The sequence below is a fragment of the Mesocricetus auratus genome, unplaced genomic scaffold (genome assembly GCF_017639785.1).
Source record: "Mesocricetus auratus isolate SY011 unplaced genomic scaffold, BCM_Maur_2.0 Super-Scaffold_100010, whole genome shotgun sequence".
Classification (NCBI taxonomy): Eukaryota; Metazoa; Chordata; class Mammalia; order Rodentia; family Cricetidae; genus Mesocricetus; species Mesocricetus auratus.
The window spans coordinates 13,077,021-13,101,266 of record NW_024429194.1 but is presented as its reverse complement, the minus strand read 5'-3'; the positions used below and the strand labels follow the sequence as shown (position 1 = coordinate 13,101,266).

The following is a 24,246-nucleotide window of genomic DNA, read 5'->3' as shown; positions in this document are numbered from 1 at the left end:
CCGCTCTTGCTGGAGAGAGATAAAAGGAAATCTGCGGACAATGACAAGATCCTGCACTTTTATGTAAAGGCCCTTAACTAAGGGACATTTGAAATATTCTTACTATTATCAGGCACATGGGAGCCAGCAGTACATTTTGCTAAAGGACAAATACTTCTCTTGACACTTAGGTAAAGGAAGCCTTCTGGGAACAGAAAGTCTGTCTCTCCAATTCGCCCACTGCACCCTGGAGGCATATATACCTAGCTGAGAGGGTAACATGGGTTTAGTGCCTAATACAGTTCTCACAGGAAACCAGGGTACACTATTTTCCACAGCTCATTTTCCCTCTTCTTTCTACTTTTATTTTTTCTCTGACTTATTATTCTCAGTATTTTCTCAGCACTGCAGGTAAAAAGAAATGCCATGTCAATAGAACTACAGTTACATTCAGGGTCAGGTGATATTATGTGAGATCTCCCAGCTCTAAGGAAGAATCTTTGGACCAAAATGAAAACTGTTTAGAATATATAAAGCAGTAAAGAAACTCCGATGGACAGGATGTGACCACAGCAGTCTGGTGTCAAGCTGGAAGCAGTGAATGGCAGATGTGGTACAATGTAATCCCCAAAGCAGTGACTGGCTTTGTATTTCTTCTTCTAAGCGACAGACATAAAACCCACCATTGGAGAAGGCCTCTATTCATAGACTAAAGACTTTGCATATCAGTATTTCTCTATTATTTTGGTTGGATCCAAAGGTCTGTTAAATGAATATTGTTGTATGTTTTAATATGATTGACCAAAAGTTTTGTGGAGCATTTTGATATACCATGGTCTTTCATTTTAAAAGAATTTTGTTTATTAATTAGTGTGTATGTATAGTGTGTGTGTGTGTGTGTGTGTGTGTGTGTGTGTGTGTGGGCGCGAGAGAGAAAGAGACAGACAGACAGACAGACAGACAGACAGATAGACAGGCAGGCAGGCAGAGACAGACACAGACACAGAGAGACAGAGAGAATATCAGGCATGCAGAAGTCAGAGGACAACTGTCATGCATGAGTCTGTTTTCTCTTTTCCTCTGTCATGATTTCTGGGGCGTGGAACTCAGGGCATTAGGCTTACATCCTTATTCACCATCTCATTGGTGTGCATCATGTTTTCAGTTCATTTTTTTAAAATAATCACAACTGATTACACTGATTATATGACTTAGAAACTGCCCAACAGTCTTCAGCGTGAGAAACCCTGTAGTACATGGTAACCTAGATCTGGTTGAGAGCCACAACTGCCTGGGTACAGAGACCCAGAGAGTTCTAAGTCGCAAGAGGCCTATGCAGAGCTCTCCTTTGAGCACAGGCAAAACAAGAATTATAGATTAGAGCAACTCAAATGTCACTTCTTTAGCATCCCAGGTAAGAATTAAGGATGAGGGCTAGAACTCTGGTGGGAGGCATATGGTAGTTCATATTGTCCATGAGACAAGCCTCTGGGCATATCTGTGAAGAGTTATCTAGGATAGGCTAGGTTTTTCTTGATTAGGGTTGAGCTGAGAAGACCACTCCATAGATGGTAGGCACTTCCTGGCAATGACCCAGATTTGAGGAAGCCCAAGTGAAATGATCTTTTGCTTTTTTGTGGCTGCTTGCTGCCACCTTGTGCTGGCGAGTTGCTGCCGCTATTACTGCTGCTTCTGTTGCCGCCATCTTCATTGACATCAGAACACAGTTTCTTCAGCTTTCCAGTGTGCAGCGAAGACCAGTAGCCCTCAGGAATCTTCCAGGCCTCCAGCAGCTGACTGGGACTGAGGAGGGATCTAGCCTCATGACCTGAGCAGCTGCTGGGTTCTCAGCCTCCCCAGTGAAAAAGAGCCATTCTCACACTCTTCAGACTGTACTGTGTAAGCTAGTCAAATAAATTAGTTTTGATATACGTTCATTGCCTTAGCTTGGGTCACTGCTCCAGGAAGAGAACCAAGACCCTCTGAAGTCCTTCCTAGGGTGAAGGAAGTACAGAATGAATAATAGAAGAAGGTACTTATAAATACCAACTGAGGTCATGCAACCAATTGCAGAAATGAAGATTATAATTGATATGAGTGTTTCTGTCATATGTTGTTAAGAAAGTGTTCGTTCAGATATTTGTATTCCCTTGCCTAATCATCATGCATTGTTACATCAATTAAGAGAATATCAGTGGCTATATTTAAGTTTTTGGATACTAACAAAAATACCTCGTGGAAAATTGCTACCTATTCTAAAAATTATAATTCTTGTGTACTTGTACATGAGATTGTTATAATGATATAAGTATAATTATCACCTAGCTAAACATATAATTCATTTGTGATAGTACATGGGCTAGTTATATTATGTTAGCTATAATTATGACCTGGTTATTGTTTTCATTTGTAAATTAACCATAACATAAGAGGATATGATTGTGTAATAACTATTCTAGGTTGTCAACCTAACTACATCTGGAATTAAATAAAACCTAAGAGGTTGGGTACACCGCTGAGGAATTTTTCTTAGTTAAGTCCTTTGAAGTGGGAAACCCATTTTTATTCCAGGTCTCTTGAGTTGGGAAGATCCCCTTTCAATCTGGGTTACAGCTACTGGACACAGGGGGAGGAAGCTTGTGCTTATTGTCTGCTTGCCCTCACTCCCACAGGCAAGTTCACTCCTTCCCTGGAATTAGAGCCTCCTTCTTTCCAGTTTCTGGTATATATTGAAATCCATCCTCGTGGACTGACTGAACAACTACTGGATTTTTAGACTTTCTGTTGGTGGACAGCCATTTCCAGACCACAGTCTATAAGCCAGTCTAATAAATCCCATATAAGTATAATTCATTTGTAGTATATGAGCTAGTTATATCATGTTAAGCATAAATTCTGTTCCTCTAGAGAACCCTGACTAATACAAAAGACACATCTTTATAGATTCTTGTTAGTAATTATGCTGGTATGGTAAATTATAGTTTGCAGATTCTCTTCCAACAACCATACTAAGAAGTTAGCAGGTTTCTAGTACCAGACATGGTCTCTTGCTTGTTGAGCAGAACTTAAGTCCAATCCTAGAGCTCTTGGTTGCTGACAAGGTATGTGTGTCACTACTGTGTCTTTGGGAATTCAAAATAGCCCCAAGGGTTTGGAAGCACTTAAAAGAAATGTCTGAGTTTGGAGCAATCTGTGAATTTATATTTAAACACTCTCATTACATCTATGGAAATTATCTCTTGAAAATTAGCTTGATTGATTTGGTAACAGTATTGATATTTTAAAATAATATTCTAAGTCAATGATGAATCTGTAGTTCTGATTGTTTTGCTTACCTTGATTCTTATTCTTATTCTATAATCAGGCATTAAAATTTGAAGGTATAGACTGCACAGGAACAGACTGCTCTATTTGGAAAGAGGCTGTTTATCAATTCCCAGTTATATCTTTATATGGATCTTGTCAAAAGCAACTTCGGTGTGATTAAGAGCAGAGTCACCACGCTGGTCATCCCAAATGATATAGAATGGCCATGGAGTGATGTGAGCTTTCTGTCTCTTTAAATATCCAAGAGAGTTGGCAGTCATCACTAGATTCTTCCTTCCCATTTGGCATGTCTACAAGTCTTAGCCAAACATGAACATTATTGCTACAAGTAGAAAACAAATGATTCAGGTTTCAGATGGGTACTGTTGCTAATTATTGAATGATCATTCAAATAGCAGATATTTCAACTGGAAATATGACAATAGTTGATTTTATTTAAAATTACAGAAAAATGGGAAAATGGGGCAGATTTAATTGGTGGGTAGGAGGGAGGTCAATACAGAAAGAGAGGAAGGAAGGATAAATAACACTGAGGATTGTGAAAAGGCTTTAAGGAGTCATGCTATTGGATATTTGTCTCAAATTACATATATTACATATATGTGTGTATGTATTTTTCTTCAATAAGTGTACTGGATAGTTTTATGTCAATCTGATACAAGTTAATGTCATCTGAAGGGACAAAACCTCAATTGAGAAAATGCCTCCATAGACAGCTCCTGTTCTCACTGTTAGGAGTCCCACACGAGGACTAAACTACATGACTAAAACATAATATGCAGACTGCCTAGGTCAGTCCAAGGCAGGCTTCCTTGTTATCAGTTCAGACTCTGTCAGCCCCTATAAGTCCAGGCTAGTAGACTCTGTGAGTTTTGTTGTAGTATCCTTGACCCCTCTGGCTCCTACAATCCTTTCTCTCCTTCTACAGGATTCTATGAACTCTGCCTAATGTTTGACTGTGGGTCTACATCTGTTTCCATCGGATGCTGGCTTTTGGGATCCTATTCCTCATACTGGGTCACCCTGCCCAGCCTTACTACACTGGAAGTGCTTAGTCTTACTGCAACTTGATATGCAGTGTTTTATTGATACTCATGGGAGACCTGCCCTTTCCTAAACAGAAAGGAGGAGGGGTGTAGGAAAAGAGGACGTGGTAGGGGAAGGGACTTGGAGGAGAGGAGGGAGGGAAAACTACAGTCAGAATTTGAAATAAAAAAATTATTAAAAAAGAGAAAATGCCTCCATAAAATTTGGATGAAGCAAGTGTGTAGTGCATTTTCTGAATTAAGATTGTGGGGAGGGCCCATCCCATTTTGGGTAATGCTATCCCTTACCTGGTGGTCCTGGGTTCTATAGGGAAGCAGGTTGAGCAAGCCATGATGCATAAACAAATACCCAGCTCCTCTCCATGGCCTTGGCAAAAGCTCCTGACTCTAGGTTCTAGCCCTGTTTGTGTTCCTGTTCTGACTTCCTTCAAAAATGAACAGCAATATGAAAGTGTAACCCAAATAAACCCTTTCTTGCCTAAGTTGCTTGTGGTCATGGTGTCTTATCATAGCAATAGTAACCCTAATTAAGACAGTGAAGTTAAGCCACTTTAGGTGGCAATGCTCCACTTGAGAACCACAGAGCATCTAACAAAAAACCAAGTACCAGATATGATAAACCTCCTTCTGAATTGTAGGTTAGGTGATTACAAGAGACTCCCCAAGCATTATACAGCCTCTTGCTGTTGTCCTTGGTTGCCTTCCAGAAATTGAAAGTAAGTCCTTATTACTGAAACCAAGAGACCACTTCCTTAGTCCCCATGTGGTTATTCAATCCCCACATTGGATGCCATATGTAGTGGATTTTTGTGTGGGCTGCCAGCTCACAAATAATGACAAGGAGACTTCTTATTAATTATGAAATCTCACCCTATATCTTAGACTTGTTTCTAACTAGCTCTTAAAACTTAAATTAATCGATTTATATTAACCTATGTTCTGTCACGTGACATTGCCTCTCTTCCATCTTCCACCTCCTGTTTTCTCTCTGAGTCTCCTGGTATCTCACAAGCCATGATTCCTCCTTCTCTCTTTTCCCTCCCCAGAAATCCCAAATATACCTCCTGCCTAGCTGTTGGCCATTCAGCTTTTTATACACCAATCACAGCAACACACCTTCACACAGTGTTCAAATGTTCCTCAACATAAATACTTATACTGTTTAAAAGATATAGCTATAAAAAGATCATGTAAATAATAAAATAATTGTACCTGAAATCTTCCAAAGAACTTCCTTACCTTTCAAAAATTATCTAAGTAAATTTTTAATTTCAATTTTAATTGAAATACAATTATATCATTCTTCCCTTCCTTCTCCTTTTTCTAACCTCTCCCATGACCACTTCACTCCCTCTCAAATAGACAGCCTCTTTTCTTTAATTACTATTGTTGCATAGATATAAGCACATATATAAGCTAAGCTTGTCTAGTGTTACGTGTGTGTGTGTGTGCGTGCGTGTGATGTGTGTGTGTGTTGTGTGTGTGTGTGTGTGTGTGTGTGTGTGTGTGTGTGATTTCAGGCTGAACACTTGGTATTGAATAACCAGTTAGGATTGCATCCATGGTGTAGACTCATTCTCCCTCTGTCATCAGTCTTTAGTTGCTTTGTTTTAGTTTATTTTGCCAAAGCCTCTAGTTCTTTGTCTACTAGTGGGATTCCCCCTTCCACATTAGCATGTCTATTCATGTTATTACCATGCAGGCCCTATTTGGACAGCAATGTTGTAAGGTGCCATGGGTGAGGCAGCCCTTTCATTTCTAGAGGACATGGTCTCACAGCTAGCTCTCCCAGGACATGACAATTATTCCAGATTTCTCAGGGTCCCTAAAGATGCTGTTGCCTCCCAGAAAACAGGAGGAATTATAGAGAACACAATGCTCATATTCCCAAGAGGTGGGGTGGGTGGTTTTTGGTCATTTAATTGATTCTGGATGTTTAACATAATTTATGGGGGTTTGTTGCAAGTTGTTGGTTATGGTCAGGGAGAAAAACTGAACAAAGGGAATTAGGTTCAGGGACCCTTTTACGAAGGAAAAAGAGGGATATAGAATGATGGGTTAAAAAGGTGAACTGTTGAGTCTATTTTTGAGCAACCTACTAGTCTCAAATATTTTACATTGGTATAAATTTTTTACATTGATACAAATTTAAGATTAGTTATGTTATACTGTATATATGTTTCTATTCTTGTTTAAGGTATTGTACCTATGCACCTCACTTAAAAATGTAAAGTTATAGTCCTTGAAAGCTGTTTAAGATAATTAAGAAATACGTTAGTTGTTAGTCATTTGCAATAATCAAACTTGTAGTTGTGTTAGATATATTTTCAAGATCAAACAGAGATATGCTTTAGACAGATAGGTGGTCTTCAAATACTTCAGAGACCTACAGGGTTTGGCATTTAAGATGTTTTAATAACATAAGGCTTTTCATGACAGTAAGACATATCTGCTCCTAACAGCACCAATTTACTTCAAAAAAGGATGATGGGCATCAAAGTACCTGTATGTAGAGTTTGCTTTAATGTGGCAAAGCTAGCCGTCTGGGCAAGAAAGTGCCCTTGCCTTGTCTGAAAGTATGGTGTGCAAACTTGATAAGCAGGACACAAAAGAAAGCCACTGCCAAACTTTTCCAATACAAGGTAGGGAAGTCCTTCAAAATTCCTGCTTCACAGAAAAGACTGTTAGATATTCTATGCCTGTAGTCTGATGATGGATGCCCCAACATTGCAGAGGAAGGTTGGGTGACTGTCCAGGCAGCCAGATGTCTCTGTCATTTCTATAGTTTTGGAAGTTGCTTGCTCTGCACTTCCTGTTTACTCAGGTAATGTTATATCCTTCTTGTGTCTCTGGTAGGGATTGAAGACTAGATAGTATACAGTTTTCCTTGTTATCTATTCAGAAAAAACCTTACGTAAGCGATATAAAGTTCATAAGGCTGAGAAACATAAAAGCTTAAGTAGTTTATCTAAGAATATGTTTTGTGGTCTAAAATGATAATTTTAGGATGGTAATGCAAGTTATGATAGAAAATGGTTTTTGTATAAAACTTCAGATTCATCAAAATAAGATAGACAATAGAGTATTTTCTCTGAATATGTCAAGTACAAGTGGACTGGGCATTGTGAATATAATTCTTACCTGATAATTGTTCTTATTGTATATAGTTTTACTGTGTCAGAGTTAAAACCTTTTCGTTTTATTTATATGAAAAGGAAGAAATGTTGTGGGATATTTGTTCACTCTTTGAAGCTGTATTGTTGTGGTTGGTGTAATGAAAAAGCTGAATGGCCAGTAGCTAGGCAGGAGGTGTAAGTGGGATTTTCCAATGTAGAAAAGAGAGGAGGAGGAATCTAGGCACTTGAGAGATGGCAGGAGACAGAGAGGAAACAGGAGGTACAAGATGGTGGAGGAGGGATAGAATGCAGATTAATATTAATGGGCTAATTTAAGTTATAAGAGCTAGTTAGGAGCAAGCCTAAGTTATAAGATGAGATCTCATAATCAATAAGATGTCCACATGCCATTATTTGTGAGCTGGCAGCCCACACAAAAATGTAACTACGTATATAACCTCATAAGAATGTAATGTAATACGTATGGGAGTAGCTGTTTTTATTCAGACTACTAAGTGTACTAAATGTAGAGCTAACGCTATTTCAATAACAATGGCTCAGTCTTTGCAACATTCTTATATAGTAGACAGCTGCTATTTCCATTTTATAAGTCAGGAAAGTAAATTGTGGGAAGTTTAGTAAACTGACCACCAAAAAACCAAAACCAAACCAAAACAAAACAAAACAAAAAAACAAAAATAAAAACAAAAACCAAAAGAACAGGCTGCCAACTTCCAAGTTAGGAATACCAGGGGGAAAAGATGGTGTTTCTAACCTAAGAAAATGACTAACATTCCCTTTGAAAGTCATCAGTGATGAAAGGAATTCTGAGTTTGTGTTTTAACTTCTAGACAGCAAACTCGAGGCATTTAAGGCTACAGGCTTCAGGGTTAGCCTGGCTGTCCGGTTCTCAGCAGCTTGCTTACTTCTCCACTGGCTAACCTGAGCTGATGCTGCAGCTGCTTTTCCATTGTGCAGACAGAACAGCAACCTTGCAATAGTGTCTCTTCTGCGGAGTATCCATGGGTAGAGCACTGTACAGGGCCTTACCAAGGACCAATAAAGCTAAGGTGTCCTTCCTAGTGCTATAGTTACAATAACTTCAAGAGACATTGTCTCCTTACCTGACGCCTGAGTGGAGCGAATACTAGCATAGAAATATAAGCAGCCATCCTTCAGAATGCAGTAGTGTTGGAGCCACACCCCTGAGCTCCTCTCCAGCTGATGCAGAAGGCCCAGACATTCAGGATGTTTGATAGCGAGAGGCGGGAGCCTGCTGTTGTGCAGGGTAACATCTTCCCAGACGTGGTTCTGTGGAGGAACACACAGGGATGTGTAAGTAGTCATCTAGAACCAGATGCCTTTGACCCCCCACACACATGGGGATAATTCTGTTTGAGTTTTGGGAGCCCCTACCCTAAATGTTTCTGTTGCTAATATAATCTCACTGCTTGAGTCACAGTCAGGTTATGCTTTGCCTATAGAGAATGCCCTCTTCTCTTTGGTTCTATTGTATTCTGAATAAATCAATAGTATCAGCCAAAGAACAGGAGATTGGGAATAGAGAGGTACCATGGCAAAGACTAGCTAACGCCCCTGTCCGTAAAGTGCTGACCCAATACGGGCTTTTCACGTCACGTTGCCCTCCAAGGCTGGATTCGGTATGTCCATCCTGAATAATAGCAGCCTTTCTTTATCTGAACCCCCACTTGTGCAAATTAAATGCTTCAGGCCAGCCCTGGCCTTGGGCTCTCATGGTCACTGATGTGGAAGGTTGATGATAAATGGAAACCCTCTAACCTGGAGGGCAGCCCTCAGTCCACGGGCATGGGAAACAGGCTCTCTCTGAGAACTCTGACCTGAGGCCAGGAGCACAGCTCTGTGTCTCTTCATCAGAACCGGCCCGTGCTCGCCAGTTTCTCTTTGTTCCATTTTGGGTTTGCCCTTTGGTTTTAGCGAGGCAGTGAAAAGGTTGCAGAACGTAGCGGTTGCTGTATTCTGTGCTGTGAAGTGGGAGCCTGCTGGGAGTCTGGCTGTTCATTTCTTCCCCCTTGCTCAGACACTCTGAGTGCGTGAGCACAAGAGATAGCTCTTGAAAGTCTTCAGGCTCATTAGGATGGCGCACGGAGAGACGGGTTAGTGTGCTGAGTGCTGCGTTCCAGGGGAAACGAAACCTAAGTCCCGCTGGTCCCTCTATGCCAATGCTGATGATTGCTAAACTCAATGGGCAGCTCCAAGGCAGGGACATCCGAACTCCACCCTGAATTTCTGCTAATGCATAAACTCAAAGTTTGTACAGAAGGCACTAAGTGCATGCCGTCTCATGAAGGAATGATCTTATTAAATAAAATCTGCAACTTCATTAGAAATCATATCCACGCTGGCTGGTGGTGGCATGCACCTTTAATCCCAGCACTTGAGAGACAGAGACAGAAGTGTCTGTCTCTATGTGTTTGAGACCAGCCTGGTCTACAGAGCGAGTTCCAGGACAGCCTCCAAAGATACAGAGAAACCCTGTTTGTTTAAAAAAACAAACAAACAAACAAACAAACACCAACCACCCCCAAAATAAGCAAACAAACAATAAAAGACATCATATCCCACGGTGTGAAAATGAAAACAGCTGGGTTTGAGGCAATGGGCCTCATGACACATTATGGCACCAGCTCAGAAAGAGGGACAGCCAGTACCTTAGGCTCTGAAGAGATGGCTTACATGATGATGCAATAAAGTCATGTTAACATTTTGTAGGCACAGCCCTAACAGCGCGCTATTGCTCTAAAGCTGGAGGTCCTGGGTGAGGAGGAATAGTGAAAGGTGACTATCGTAGAACAGAGCCGGGCGTGGCACCGGCGCTGAGTATCTGATTTTAGCCCGCACCCTCTCACTAGCTGCTCAGACAGCAGCAGCAGCCCCAGGCATCCTGGAGATCTTGAGAGTAAGAAGGCACGGCAGTGTCCCGCTGTCACCACGGTGGACTGCTGCAAGGCTCTGTGTGCATCAGACGTGACACTCCACTGTGTGACTCCGTCCTGTGTCTTCCTGGGAGGGATGTCACACGAACTTCAGGAAATGAAACAAGAAGCAGGACTGAAAGCCCCGGTCTCAGGTCTGAGCGGAAACCCGCTGACTCCACGTGCTTCCCCCCAGCGTTTGGAACAGATCTAGGATGTCCCAGACTGGGCAGCACATCTATCTTGCTCCCTTCTGTAGAGAAGCACAGACTGGAAGCAGAGACCAGGGCTGAGGAGGAAACCTTACCTGGCGTATGGGATGGGCTGCTTTGTGCATTGCCTCAAGCCACCTGAAAGACAGTAAAATGACAGGGTCTATCAGTGGGGCACTGTGCAGTGTCCCTCAGAGGAGCTTGCTTAACCTGTCCTTCAGGCAGTCCTGAGCTTCAGGTCTATTTCGTCACTCCTGGGTGAACGCAACACATTCTTGCAAATTTAAGGTTAGTGTGTGGCAAAACCTTATCCCATTAGGCACATCTAAAGCAAAGTTTATGGTACCCGCCACTACTATCATTTGTTCAGTGCCTAAGAGAATATTCGTTCACTATTTCTGAGGTTTGGAATTTATTAACAACACCATGGCTGTTAACAGTCATTATGCTAGCCATAAGGCACAGCCTTCTAAAACATGGGCATACGGTGAATGGCCCTTGCCTTGACTCCCGTCTTAAGTGTCCTTTGGATTAATTGGTGTGCCTCAGTGGTGCTCCATCCGGAGGCCTGAGCTCTCCCAGTCTTGCTCCTTAGCCTGGCATTAGCAGATCCCCCCACCCCAGCCTGCCAACCGTTTTCAGTTTTGTTCCCAACTCCCCAGCTTCCAGTGAGAGCACAATGTTGGCTGTTCCCCCTGCAGTCCAGTGTATCTTCTCTGTCTCCACTCTGCTCCATTTCTCCTGTGTGTGCACCCGTTCCATAAATAACTCCCTCATCCCCACATTCATAGGGCCCGCTCCTTGTTCTCAGCTGCTGTGCCAATGCCTTCTCTGGTATGTCTCAGCTTATACTCGAAAGAACAAACGCCCTACCGTTTTAGTTCCAACTTGGCAGTTTGTTTTGTTTATTTACTTTTTCCATTTTTGAGATTATAATTTTTTTTTTGGTTTTACGAGACAGGGTTTCTCTGTTTTGGAGGCTGTCGGTCCAGCCTGGCCTCGAACTCACAGAGATCCACCTGCCTCTGCCTCCCAAGTGCTGGGATTAAAGGCGTGCGCCACCACCGCCCGGCGAGATTATAATTTAATTATAACGTTTCTCCCCATTTTCCTTCCAAATCCTCCTATATACCACTCCCTGCTCTCTTTCAAATTCATGACCATTTTTACTACTTGTTATCACATTCACTATGCATACATAAACATATATCCCCAAACTTGACACGTTTAGTCCATATAATGCTACTTGTGTGTGTTTTCAGCACTTACTGTTTGACACTAGACAAACAATTGCTGTGCTTTTCCCTGGGGAAAACTATGTCTCCCACTCTCAGCATTCATTAACTGCCTACAGGGTTTTGGTTTTGGTTTTTGGTTTGGCTTGGTGTGTGTGTGTGTGTGTGTGTGTGTGTGTGTGTGTGTGTGTGTGTGTGTAGGGATGAGGCCTCTTGGCCCTTCCTCTGTCCACTTTGGCATGTCTACTGGTGTCATTCATGTTCAGCTTGCACTTACGCAGTCATGTTGGTGAGACTTTATGGTTATAGCTTGTAATATTACTAGGAGACACAATCTCATAACAAACTTCCTGATCTGCTGGCTTTTGTAATCTTCCCATTGCCTCTTCCACAATTTTCCTCATTTATACTTTTATGGCCAAAGATGCGCTCTTCATTATAAGGATAATCCACAGAAATTTTAAAATGGTGTCTTAGGCATATTTGGTATAAATAAATACTATGTAGTCATTGGAGTAGGATCAAGTTGCTATCATCCCTATTGCCCTTTACTATATATGTATTAAGATATACAATATTTCACACACAGGGGCAGAATACTTTTTGCCCAAGATGTTTCTGATCTCGCACTCCCTTTAAGGTGGAGGGAGGTAGTCATTAACATTAGACATGTTGGTGTGCTGCCATTTCCCACTGACTTTCTGTTCTGCAGCTTGTCCTGCCTCTCACTGTAGCTTGCCAGTTCCTTCCTCACAGTTTCCACTGGGATCACTCAAATGGCCAGCGAGTTCCGTTCCCTCAGGGAAATGGAGTGTTCATCTAATGGTCAGAACTTTCGCTACCTTTTTACAATGCCAGAACATTCTCCCTCTTTGTGGAATATATGCTTATACAGTGTCAGCGGGGTCTCTACACGTTTATATCTCATCTCACTAGAGAGCATTCTTCCGCATCATGCCTCATTATTTTTATTCTGACTATCCATTGTACAGCGTATAACTCTGGCAATTTGTTAGAAAGGAGAGCTATAAACAGGGATCTGTAGCATTATTGAGGTTTCCTCTTTTAAAGAAGTTAAGGAGAGTTACAGTACCAGTGGTAACAGATTATGCTCATGTTCTTTGGAAATTCTCTTAAAAATGACATAATGACATTCTAAACTTCTTGTACTTAATAAAACATATGCTGCCATATTTTGTTCTCTGCTTACTTCTGCCTCAAGAATATACAAGTCTCCTACTCACAAAAATCCCCCAACTGAAAGTAAAACCAGAAAGGTAGGAGATTAATGTATTACCTCTTCATCTCTTGATTTGAAGTTGCACAGAGGCAAAATATTCTGCTTCCAGACCGAGGCATACAGTTAAACACAAATGGTTTTCCCAAGCTGTTGTCAATGCCAATGTCTGCTCCTTCTAATTTTATTATGTCTAGAGGTGGCCACTTCTCTTCATCCTGTAATTGATAAAGAAGATGTTCAGTTAGTGGAGAAAATGAAACAAGAAAGGAAGACCATGATGATTATTTTATATTGATTATTTTTTCCTTAACATAAAAAATTATACATAATTTGTAGATTTTATTTTCTTTAGTATATAACACAGTATTCCAAATTATCTGTTTGTAGTTTTTAAACACCTTTTGAATAGCTGTTATGAATATGAGCTTTATTTATGCCAATTTGGAAAAGTATTATTAATACCAGCCTTCCCATCCTCAAAAAGGACATCAAAAGAAATCTGTATCACACAGTATGCATTGTAATGATGTGACTTCTCTAGACAGCACCTATACTATGAGTTCCATGCTTACTGTGTATCATCCCCTCTTCTAAGTTATTTCCATCAACTGACTAACTTGACAAATGCTCATGAGATAGATTTATTACTGATCAGTGGACAGTAGCACAAAAGACTAAAGAACATTAAATAACATCACTTTAACATAGAATGATATTCATGCAAAGCTAAAATAATTTTACAGGTAAATGGTCTTTGTTTTCATTTATTTTATAGCTATTTTTTAAAAAAATTCCCTTCATTATTCACATCTGTTTTTACTGCCTCTGCATTAAGATGTAACTTACTTAGCATGGAGTCACTCACTGTATAGTTACATATCATTGATGTTTATGGAGTTGGAAAACTACCATTGTAATCCAGTTTGGGAATATGCCCATTAACCTCTAAATTGACTCTGAGCCCATTTACAGTCAATTTCTACCATTTCCCAAATCACAGACCATGTTGTGTGTCCTCATGCATTTAGTATTCTATTCTTGGATGTTTAATGTAGGTGGGACCACATGACTTGTGGTCTTATAGTGTAATGTCTTTAAACTTCTAAGTTACAGTAGGAATTAGCAATTCCTTTTTAAAAAATAATTTATTTATTTTTATTGTATGTGCTTTGATGTTTTGCCTGCATATATGTCTGTGTGAGGACGCCAGATCTTCTGGAACTGGAGTTACAGACAGCTGTGAGCTTCCATGTAGGTGCTGGGAATTGAACTCAGGTCCTCTGGAAGAGCAGCCAGTGCTCTTAAACACAGAGCCATCTCTCCAGCCCCCCACTTCCTTCTTTTTAAAAACCAAATGAGATTGTATTGTAGGAGATGTGGCCATTTGTTTCTTCATGTGTAAACTGGCAGACTTTCTTTTTTTCTGGTGTGGGGCTATTTTGGGTAACACCTCTTTGAACATTTGTGTACATGTCTTTGGCATGCAAGGATATTCAACTGTGAGTAACATCCCTACTTTTATGGCGTTTTCATGAGCTATATCTTAATATTCACCTTTTTTAGAGGAAGACTATTTAGATCCGGTGACATGTTCTGGTATTACACAGGTGACGTAGTAGCAGAATGTGAACCCTGTCTTCCAGCAATGTCTTTTCACAATGCATCTATATAATATCTGACCTCTTGGATCATTGGGACACTACAACTGTTGGTTTTGGGAATAAATGATGGATGCTTGTGTGAGTCAACATTTTGGCTACTTAGTTACATTTTTCAGGAGCATCTTAAAGGTGAATTAGAAATAGGAATAAAGCCTAATAAACTTATTCCATTGGGAAACAACTGACGTGTTCATTGAGAACAAACACCTACCGAGCCTGCCTTGCGAGTGCCTATTATACAGACTAGGTGATACTGGCCTTAGCATCAGGAAGGCTGGGTCACTCAGGGAATGTCAGGCTTCTTCTCCATCCTTTGATGTAGGAAGAGGACCTTTAGTCAATCAAGAGGCTCTTCTCTACTTGCTCAAGTTACAGGCGTATGAGAAAAATGAACAACAACTTCATAGATTGAATTGAAAAACCAGGGATACTTTCTCTTACAGGCGCTGCACCATGGCCGAGATGGCATTTTTACTCATCTCAGCTGCTGCCTCATGTCCCCCGCTGGTGAGCCTGCTGTGGGCCTGGTAGCAGCTGCGGTGACACTTTGGTCATGGGGCATTGCAGCAGGTGTGGGCTCTCCAGCAGCTGTGCTTTCTGGGCTCATGCTTTTATCCCGAGCTCACTGGAACAAGAGCCTTTAAAGCCGTCTCTTGGTGAGATCCAGATGTTGAAAAACAGCCTCCCCTGGATCTAACCAAATACTGCCTGCACTGTGGTGCAAGGCTCATCAGTCCAGTGTTTTCCAGAGATAAAAGGCAGTTAAAAACCTTCCTTCTATTTTACTGTCATGCAAAACAAAACAACAAAACAAAACCTACTTCCCTAAGCAAAATTCAGTCTTTTAGCTTGGCAATGATGATTAAACTGGTTCTGTCTGATCCCTTCCCGAAAGCGCTGCCAAAGTCTTTCCTAGCTGAGATGGAACAATGGAAATTTCTTCAAGACTGCCTTCCCCACAACTTGGTATTCTTTTGTCCAAGGCAGAAATTCTCTGGCACTGCTTTCTATTCCCTAGCCAGTTCACAGGTTCAGCTTCTGCCTGTGTGCATGACTGATTAAAATAGCGTGGATGCTAAGGGGATTTCACTACGAATTGTTCAGTGATGTCCAGGAGCTATGGACCGAGAATAAAGAAACTCGAGCTGTTTGTGTCGGAAGACCTTGGGCAATGTTGGGGCTGTCTATCATGAAAATTATTATTTTTTTTTACAAAATGAATTCCAAAGGTCAGAGTGTTCAGAAATGGGGAACTTCAAATAATAATGATGACAAAAACCCAACCTAGAATGAATGCACTTCTAAAATAGTTTATTTTTATGGAGACGAATAAAGACAAGGGCGTTTGTGTGTTTTTGAGGCTTTCTGTTGATATAAAACTACCTACAGGTGCCTTTGAAATTTTGTTTTGGTCAAAATGCTGGTTTGAATATGACAGGAATTTGATGTTGCCAGGTCTCCTCGTCTTGGAAAACAAAAAATAAAACAAAAAACAACCCAGAACATTGTGTGTATGTTTCATTGACCCCGACAACCCAGAGACTTTTAAGAAGGCAGGAAAAGACGTCTTTAACCGTGGGAAAGAGATAATGCTGAGTGGGATACAGCAGAGCAAAGACAAACAAGACAGCAAGAAAGACTATCGCTAAGAGGAGCCCCCACGAAAAGGCGAAGCAAGCGCAGAGCCGAGATAGCAAGAAAGACTATCGCTAAGAGGAGCCCCCACGAAAAGGCGAAGCAAGCGCAGAGCCGAGAAGCTTTGGAGCTGGAGGGTCGGAGCAAAGTTGAGGAGTGTCCATCAGAGCTTTGTCAATGACACCCGGCACCCTTTATCTATAAGCGACCTCTTGGAGCACCTTTCCCTTCCAGCAACTGAAGCCACCATTTCGTGGTTGTTATGAGAAGATGCTGATGACTGACCACGCCCTAGGATGTGAGGAGAAGTAAAGGGCGGGTGTGAGAAGGAAGGAGAGAAGAGGAAGGCTTTCACCGCTGTGCCTCTGTGCTTCTTTGTGTTGTGGAAAAATAGGAGTCAGGACTCTTGAGGGACTACAAGCCCCTTCGTAGATTATTTGAGATGCATGCATTTGTTTGTTTGTGCGTCATCCCCCCCCCCGCCAGGCAGGCAAGACAGGATGGAAATGACAGAAAACAGAAACTCAAATACTCAAATGAACTTGAAAAATCACACCCTTGTTTATGAGCAATAATGGTTTCCCAGTTAAAGCTTCGCAATTTTGACATTCACTTTTTACCACTCACCCTTTCAAGCAAAAGTACGCCCATAAGGTATTTCTTATTTCCGTAGACTATGGCTCTTTTCCTGTTTTTTTTTTTTTTTTTAATGAAAATTCCTGGCTGCAGATGTGACATCAACAGAGGTAACTAGCTGCCAACTGAGAATTTTATGCTTTCTTTTTCAGTTTCCCTGATGTGGGGAATCAGGTTTCCAGTGTGATAAATACAGGCTGACTACACCATGCTGTTTCCTGGCAGCAGCAAGATTCCAGGCTCCAGGAGGCTCCGGGAGTCCTTGTAGCTATAGGAGTTTGTCATCATATGAGCCCTTGCGGCTAAAGGAGCTTGTTGTCACTGGACAAATCCTGATGCTGTATCCAGACAAACAGGTTTCTTCTTGAAAGTTAGCCAAGGGGAGGGATACCAACAGTATTTGTGTTTGGGTTATCAACTCTACAGCTTTGAGGAGAAATTTATGTTCTCTGTTGAATGGCTCACTTATTACCTTTCCCTTGGCTCCTAAATTACACTTAGAAGTGTACCCACCACCATAGAATACTTATCATTACAAAAGGAGACTGAAGGACTGGGTATGGTGGCATATGCCTCCAATCACAGTACCCAGGGCATGAAGACAAGATTACCATGAGATTGAGGCTCATGGCACTCAGGGAGTAGAAGGGAAACCTGAGGTGTATAGCAAGACCTTGTCTCAACACCCACACGATTAAAAAGAAAAGGCTGTGAAGTGATGAAACTGAATTAATGGCCTGAACGTTATGGGTAAAACAAAGGCATTCTGCATCATATGCTCTTTGATGAAATGCTTGTTTTAAAACGTCCTGTCTAAATGCACAGTAGGGCCCACATATCCTCAAAGGATATATTCCAAGGACTCCTGTGGAGGTGTGAAGCAGAGAATGCTGGACCCTGATAACAAAAATTTTTTTACAAGCCTTGCATGTTGCCATAAGCTACAAGACTTAGCTAATCCTTCTAGGTTTCATGCCACTCATTTGCATTCATACTTCTATACATGCTGAACATAATTAACTGAAGTAATAAGCACAAAAACCATGACACTGTGACAAGTGATCTGATAATCGAAATGGCTACTGACTAATAGGGGGGAGTATACAGAGTGTAGATACACTGTAAGAAGTCATGCTTTTTGTCCAGAGTGGGATACAGTGCAATGGCAAGATATATTATATGACTTGGATAGGTTTACAGTAAGACATGAATTATATGCTTCTGGAATTTTCCATTTAGGTTTTTTTTCTTTATAGGTAATGGAAACACTGAAACCTCAGAAAGTAAAATCATAAGTAAAAGGGACTGTCATGTTATTTTATTTTATTGGTAGAGGAACTCTACAGCCAGAGAAGTGGAGTTTGAATCCTCATTATACTGCTCAGTGAGTCACTTACATGATTTCATAATCATCCTGTGTCTTGGTTTCTTATCTGCCAAATAGGATTATCTTAAGAGTTAATCAGATATAAAATGCTTAAGACAATGCCTGATATTTTATAAGTTATAGATAGATGTTTGGGCTAAGAAGGTACCACCACCTCCAGACAGAGGCCAACTCTTCTACAGAGTTGCCTACAGGGGATAACTCCCAGATCTTTGTTAAGCCCTGCCTGTCCAATTAACAACCTCAACACTTATGAGTTTCTTTCCCTCCCACTCTTCCACTGTTCTGTGGTGCTTGTATCATCCGCTAGATGTTACACTGGACACTTCAGTGCTACCTGGATGTTACAGGCAGATTGATTTTTTTTCTCATTAAGCATCTTGCTATGTGTTTTTTCTTTCTCACAATTCAGAAGATTGGACCCAGGGCCTTGCAAATGCTAGGCAAATCCTCTGCCACTGAGTTACAAGTTCTTTCTTGCTCATGTCAACTCTCAGACTCCCTTTTCTGGTCATGTTCTCTGTTGGATTTTTGCAAGTCTGGTGTTTCTGTTGTTTGTGGTCATTGGGCAAGCTTTGTACCTTTACTGTGAAAGGAGTGCCTTAGTCCTGATGAGACCTCTAGTTTGCAGTGGTTCAGATGTTTATCTACAGGCATGATGGCTTACCCTGCCCCTTTGAGCACAGGAAACATAATTCACACCTTCTCTTCGGGCTCTCCTTCCCTTCCTTTTTGTGAAATGAGTTGATAAAGTGGAAATGAAAGAAAAATTCTGCTGCTCTTTTTAAGTCTTCACCTCAGTTCCATTATTTCCCCTGATACTGCATTTGCTCAAGTCCTTGCCGTTTGGTGCTGGTGTGTGAGGTCATCCAGTGGCTGGTTAATGTTGAATCTTCTGCCTTTCAAAGCTAATATTCAGCACCCAACAGGCGCTGCCACTACATCCCATGGATCTAGGCATGGAAACCAACCAGGTATATGTGAAGACTGAGTTTCTCTGTGTCAGCCTTTTCATAATTTAGTGTGGCAATCCTGAGTCTTGTAGATGTTTAAATAAAGCCTAAATAATGCCTTTTCCTACTCTGGAGTACTTGAGACTTTCTCTAGTGCTAAGTGCATCTTGCCCAGGGCTTTCCCTGATTCTTGCCTTGGACAAAAATGACATGGTCATGATTCCCAGGTGACTCAGACCCAGACTTCTGCTTCAGATTTCTGCTCTGTGTGCTCTTCTATGATCTGTGAGGTTGGAATTTGAGAATCCGATTTGACTCCCCTAAGAGTTACTCAAAATACCGGACTCCTGAAGAAGATCTCACCAGCTGCCAGACCAAATAGAATTCCACCATCATCCATAGGCTTTGTCCCACTGGACTTCCTCCTGTGTCCAAGCATCAGTCATGGATGACTTAAGTGGTGAGAGCTCCGATGGATGCCATGATGCAGGGCCCATGTTTTCCGGATTTCACTCCTGCATGGGTAACCTGATGCCCTGGGTAGTCCTTCCCTGCTGCATACCTGCTTAGCAGCCTTGGTTCACGTGAGCACTGTCATTTTGTTTTTTGTTTTGTATTTGTTTCCTTAGAGACTGTGGGTTGGTTCTGGCCAGGCATCCCAACACCAGTGAGCCCAAACAAACTTTTTCAGTGATTTCTGAACACTCAACTCCAAATATGTCATTTTTAAGTACCTTGAGATAGGTTCTAGGGATCCCTGCTTACATTTATAATTACTCTCTCATCTTCTCAGGCAATAGTTCTTCATTATTACATTTGTATTTCTTTGTGTGACAATTCACTTTTTCATTAACTTTGTAATAGTTGTCTGGTCAAGCAATTCTGAGTGTTCTAAAGAAGGTATCCTTCAGACATGACTAATATTTGAATCAAGAGAATTTGAATTAAGCAACTTAGTCTCCATAATTTGGAAGGGTTTCATCCAGTTAATTAATGACCTCAAGAAGGAAAGAAATTAGCTTTTTCAATCTCCCTCCCTACTTCCCTTCCTTCCTTCCTTCCTTCCTTCCTTCCCTCCTTCCTTCCTTTCTTCCAGTCTTCCATGCTTGGGATAAGTTCCAGAACTTATGCATAATATACTCTGAGAACATCATATGAGGTTTCCCATGGCTTCCCAGCCATCCTCTTTATGAACATCACTAATAGAAGAGTAGGGAACGTGTCATGCCATTCTTCTCTCTCCCTCTGCTCAAGTTGCCCATCAGTTTTCCATTCCAGTCCCTTCCATGCTTCCAAGGTATCTTCTTCAATTTCTTCCTGAAATCTTGCTTTTGTAGGCTCTGTCAATCACTGTCCTCTCACAAAGCATGACCGTGTCACGGCATTCAGTGCTGAATTATGCAGGCAGTGTGAGAGTCTTCTTCGAAGAAAAAGAAAAATGACATGGAGTTCTTATTGTGCACAGGGATTCTGCTATGTACTTTTTCTTTTCATGGTGAATTTTATTTAAGTAGGAAAAATGATGCTGGTGGTGCTAACAATAATCTCCTGAGTGTGAACCACTTACAAGCCATTTTTACATGATCCAGTTTAATTCTGTGACTTGGTAAAATATTCTCCATATTTTAATGTGTGAGGAAATGTCTTGTCTGTGGTCATGAAGGTGACAGAATCCTCAGTAGAGGGAAACTTCAACTCAGGTCAGCCTGATATTGCCTTTTTAGGAGGTCTGCACACAACAGAAATGCTGTGAGAAGCTTGTCGCATGGACCAGTTGATATACAGTGAAGTCCCTATGATAGGGGGTGCGTAGAAAAAGGATCAGAGTCCTGCCTATGTTTACAGTGGTTTTTTTTTTGGTTGTTTTGTTTTGGTTTTTTTTGGTCATGGCCAAAGTCCTGGCTAGGAATTTCTACCAAATTCTCTAATCTCAAGAAATCACCTAAATGGCTCAGATACTATCAATTAGGAAATTTCACTGGCCCAGAAACCAAAATAGTACAGATGGTTTCTGCATGGTGTTTAGCTTTTTCTCCAGTGTAAACTAACTCATTGGCCCAGATTATTCTTACTGAAATATTTGCCCTAATACTCCTTAATGATTTTGACAACATTACAAAGTAGTATATTATGACCACCGCATTAACTGTATTCTACAAACAAAGCAACAGACAAGCGGAGTTAAAGAATTTGACCAAGGAAATGCTGCTAATAGATGGGAAAATCAGGATGTGAACCACAATTTACTCAACCACTGTCTCCATGAAATGAGATTTCTTTTATAAATGCCTGACACAGTAAATGTCACATACACATTAACCCTGGAGGCCAGAGATGTCATTATCCCAATCTCTTAGCTGAGAGCAAAGGTTGCATAAGCTCCTTAGGGGCCCATGGCATCTTGACAATCTAGCATTGGCTTTCTTAGTCTCTTGTTAGACAATCTGTTTCTTCTGGGTTTTGTTGATTCACATGCTCACAAATTCACCAGGGTAGGATTGTGCTGCTCTCCCTGTATTGGAGCTGGGGCAGTGCTAGGTCCCGAGGAAATACTCTGTTGACAGTTGATGAGCTGTGGAGGAGACTGAACTCATGGGATTCAGCGTGAAAGTTCCGTTTGGAATAAGTACTCTGCTTCTTACTGTGTTACTTGGCAATACTGTTTCTCACTCATTACAGAAGTGAGTACATTTAGTTCTGCTTCTGTTAATTTGACCTCTCCCTGAAGCTGGGGTAAAGGTTCTTCTAGTAGTAGTGCACTCCTTTAGTACCAACGCTAGGGAGGTAGAGGCAGGTAGATCTCTGTGAGTTCGAGGCCTGCCTGGTCTACAGAGTGAGTGAGTTTCAGGACGGCCAGGACTGATACACAAAGGAAGCCTATCTTGAAAAACAAAACAGAACAGAAACAGAAACAGTAACAGAACAAAGCAATAAATACTTATGTCCCCACTAAGATGGAAGCTTAGTTTTGTAGGGTGTTCTGCTCAGGGCAGATTGCTGAGGGTGGTAGACTTCAGAATGTGTGAGGATGTGGCAAGGTGTTCCAATCTCTGTGGCTAACCTAAGGCTTCCCAAATTGATATGGTGTCTATTTAGTCTGTATTCCATTCAAATTTTCACAGGAGCAGAAGAATTGACTGGTTCTAATTTTCCCTTCAGTGAAAAGCAAGTTGAACCCCAGAACGATGTGATATTTTATTGCAAAGTATTTTGAGTTTATGAGCTATACTTCTATTCTAATAACAAAAAGTTTAAAGAAAAGTATCAGGACTTCTCTGGCCGGTATCTGGGGGAAATATAGTTTAGGATGGGAAAAAATGTGGCTTGGTGAAATGCTGTCAAATATATTAGTAATAAGAAGAGTTATTATTTAGCTTTCTACCTATTTTTCTCCCAAGGATTGTCCTACTTTATGTGGACTTAGATTGTCCCAATACCTTTACGACCCCATCATCACCTTTTCTCCCAACCTGACCAGTCTTTTACTGTTGGAAGGTGAGCTCAACTCCTCTCCTTTCATCCCATCACAGTTTCAGGACAAGATCTGTACTTGCAGCTGAGGTCTCATGACACCTCGTGATGTCCAACTGAATACGTCTGAGAGCTCTCAATTTTAACTTCCAATTCTTACTCTTGGATTCTCTCCCTCCCTCCTTGCTTCCCTTCCCCTTTCCTTTCTTTCAGGAACTATCATGGTCGCAGGCGTACATACCTTTATACATATTACATATAACTTTATACTTTGAAATAATTGTAGGCTCACAGGAAGCTGGAAAGCCTACAGTTACCCTCCGTATTGGCAGAGAGCTATTTCATGGTCCTCTTGTGGATAGCAAAATCTGAAGCATATTAAATCAGTCAAAAAATTATGTAGAACCTGCATGTAACAATGCAGACTCGCCTGTATGTTTCAAACCACCCCAAGATACCCAATACAATGTATAGTGATCATTATGTCGTATTACTTATATAATAATGGAAAGAAGAAAATGCACATATTGAGTACAGACACATGTTTTTTTTCAAATGCTTCTTAATTGGCTCCCAACAGAGGTACGGAGGGCCAACTGTAATAGAGAGAAGCTCCATGTGTACACCCTCCACTCTGCTCCCCACAATGGTAACACCTTATCTATCTGTGGCCTACCTCTACTGAGATGCACTTTCTCAGTAGAGGCACGAAGCAGGTGCCATGGTCTGCTAACAGTGCCGCAGCACAAGCCCCAATAAGCAGAAGGATGCAATGTGTCTCTTGCAATGTTTTAAATATTGCATCTTTTGAGTTTATGTTTTATAAGAAAGTTATCCTAGAGAGTAATTGGACTGTGTTCCATTACTCCATTAATGTGAGGTCCCAGGTCACAGTCACCTTAGTTTGTCTTTGTGGGACCATCCTACGTTCTTGCTTCTTGGTCTCTGCCTAGTTCAAAGCTACCCTCTACCCTTAGCAGGGTACTGGTCTTGGATACAAGAGGATGAAATTGGGAAGGAGACATCAGGTACCCGTGGAAGTGAAACACTAACTAATCAATATAGAACACACCAATATAACAAGACCAAGAGAGTGGGTGGAAAAAAGCTTTTAATCTTCACCTTAAATGGAGAGCACAGGATTTTTATGTGTATTAGAGTGTAGGCAATGTGTTTCAAGCTCAACTTAACATTCTTTTATAGCCCATCTTCTTAAATCAGAGTTAGACATGAATGAAGATGAGTAGTTGTCACTCAATAAGAAGTGTCAGGGGTCTCCTTGTCAAAGGTAACTATAGTTTCAACTATATTCATAAATATCTTCCTTAGGCCCCCCTCCCTCCCTTCCTTCCTCTTTCCCTCTCTCCCTCCCTCCCTCCCTCTCTGTCTCTCTC

At 41.3% G+C, this 24,246-nt stretch overlaps 1 protein-coding gene across 3 annotated transcripts in view; it reads right to left on the bottom strand.

The window, feature by feature from the left end:
• LOC101841100 overlaps positions 1-24,246 on the bottom strand; it is a 117,545-nt gene that overhangs the window by 4,770 nt on the left and 88,529 nt on the right. For all 3 annotated transcript variants that reach the window (XM_021231254.2, XM_021231252.2, XM_021231253.2), the window contains 3 exons: positions 13,167-13,324; positions 10,730-10,772; positions 8,593-8,779 (listed from right to left, as the gene is read on the bottom strand). In XM_021231254.2, the coding sequence (XP_021086913.1) occupies positions 8,593-8,779; positions 10,730-10,772; positions 13,167-13,324 (388 nt within the window). The remainder of the gene's footprint in view (positions 1-8,592; positions 8,780-10,729; positions 10,773-13,166; positions 13,325-24,246) is intronic.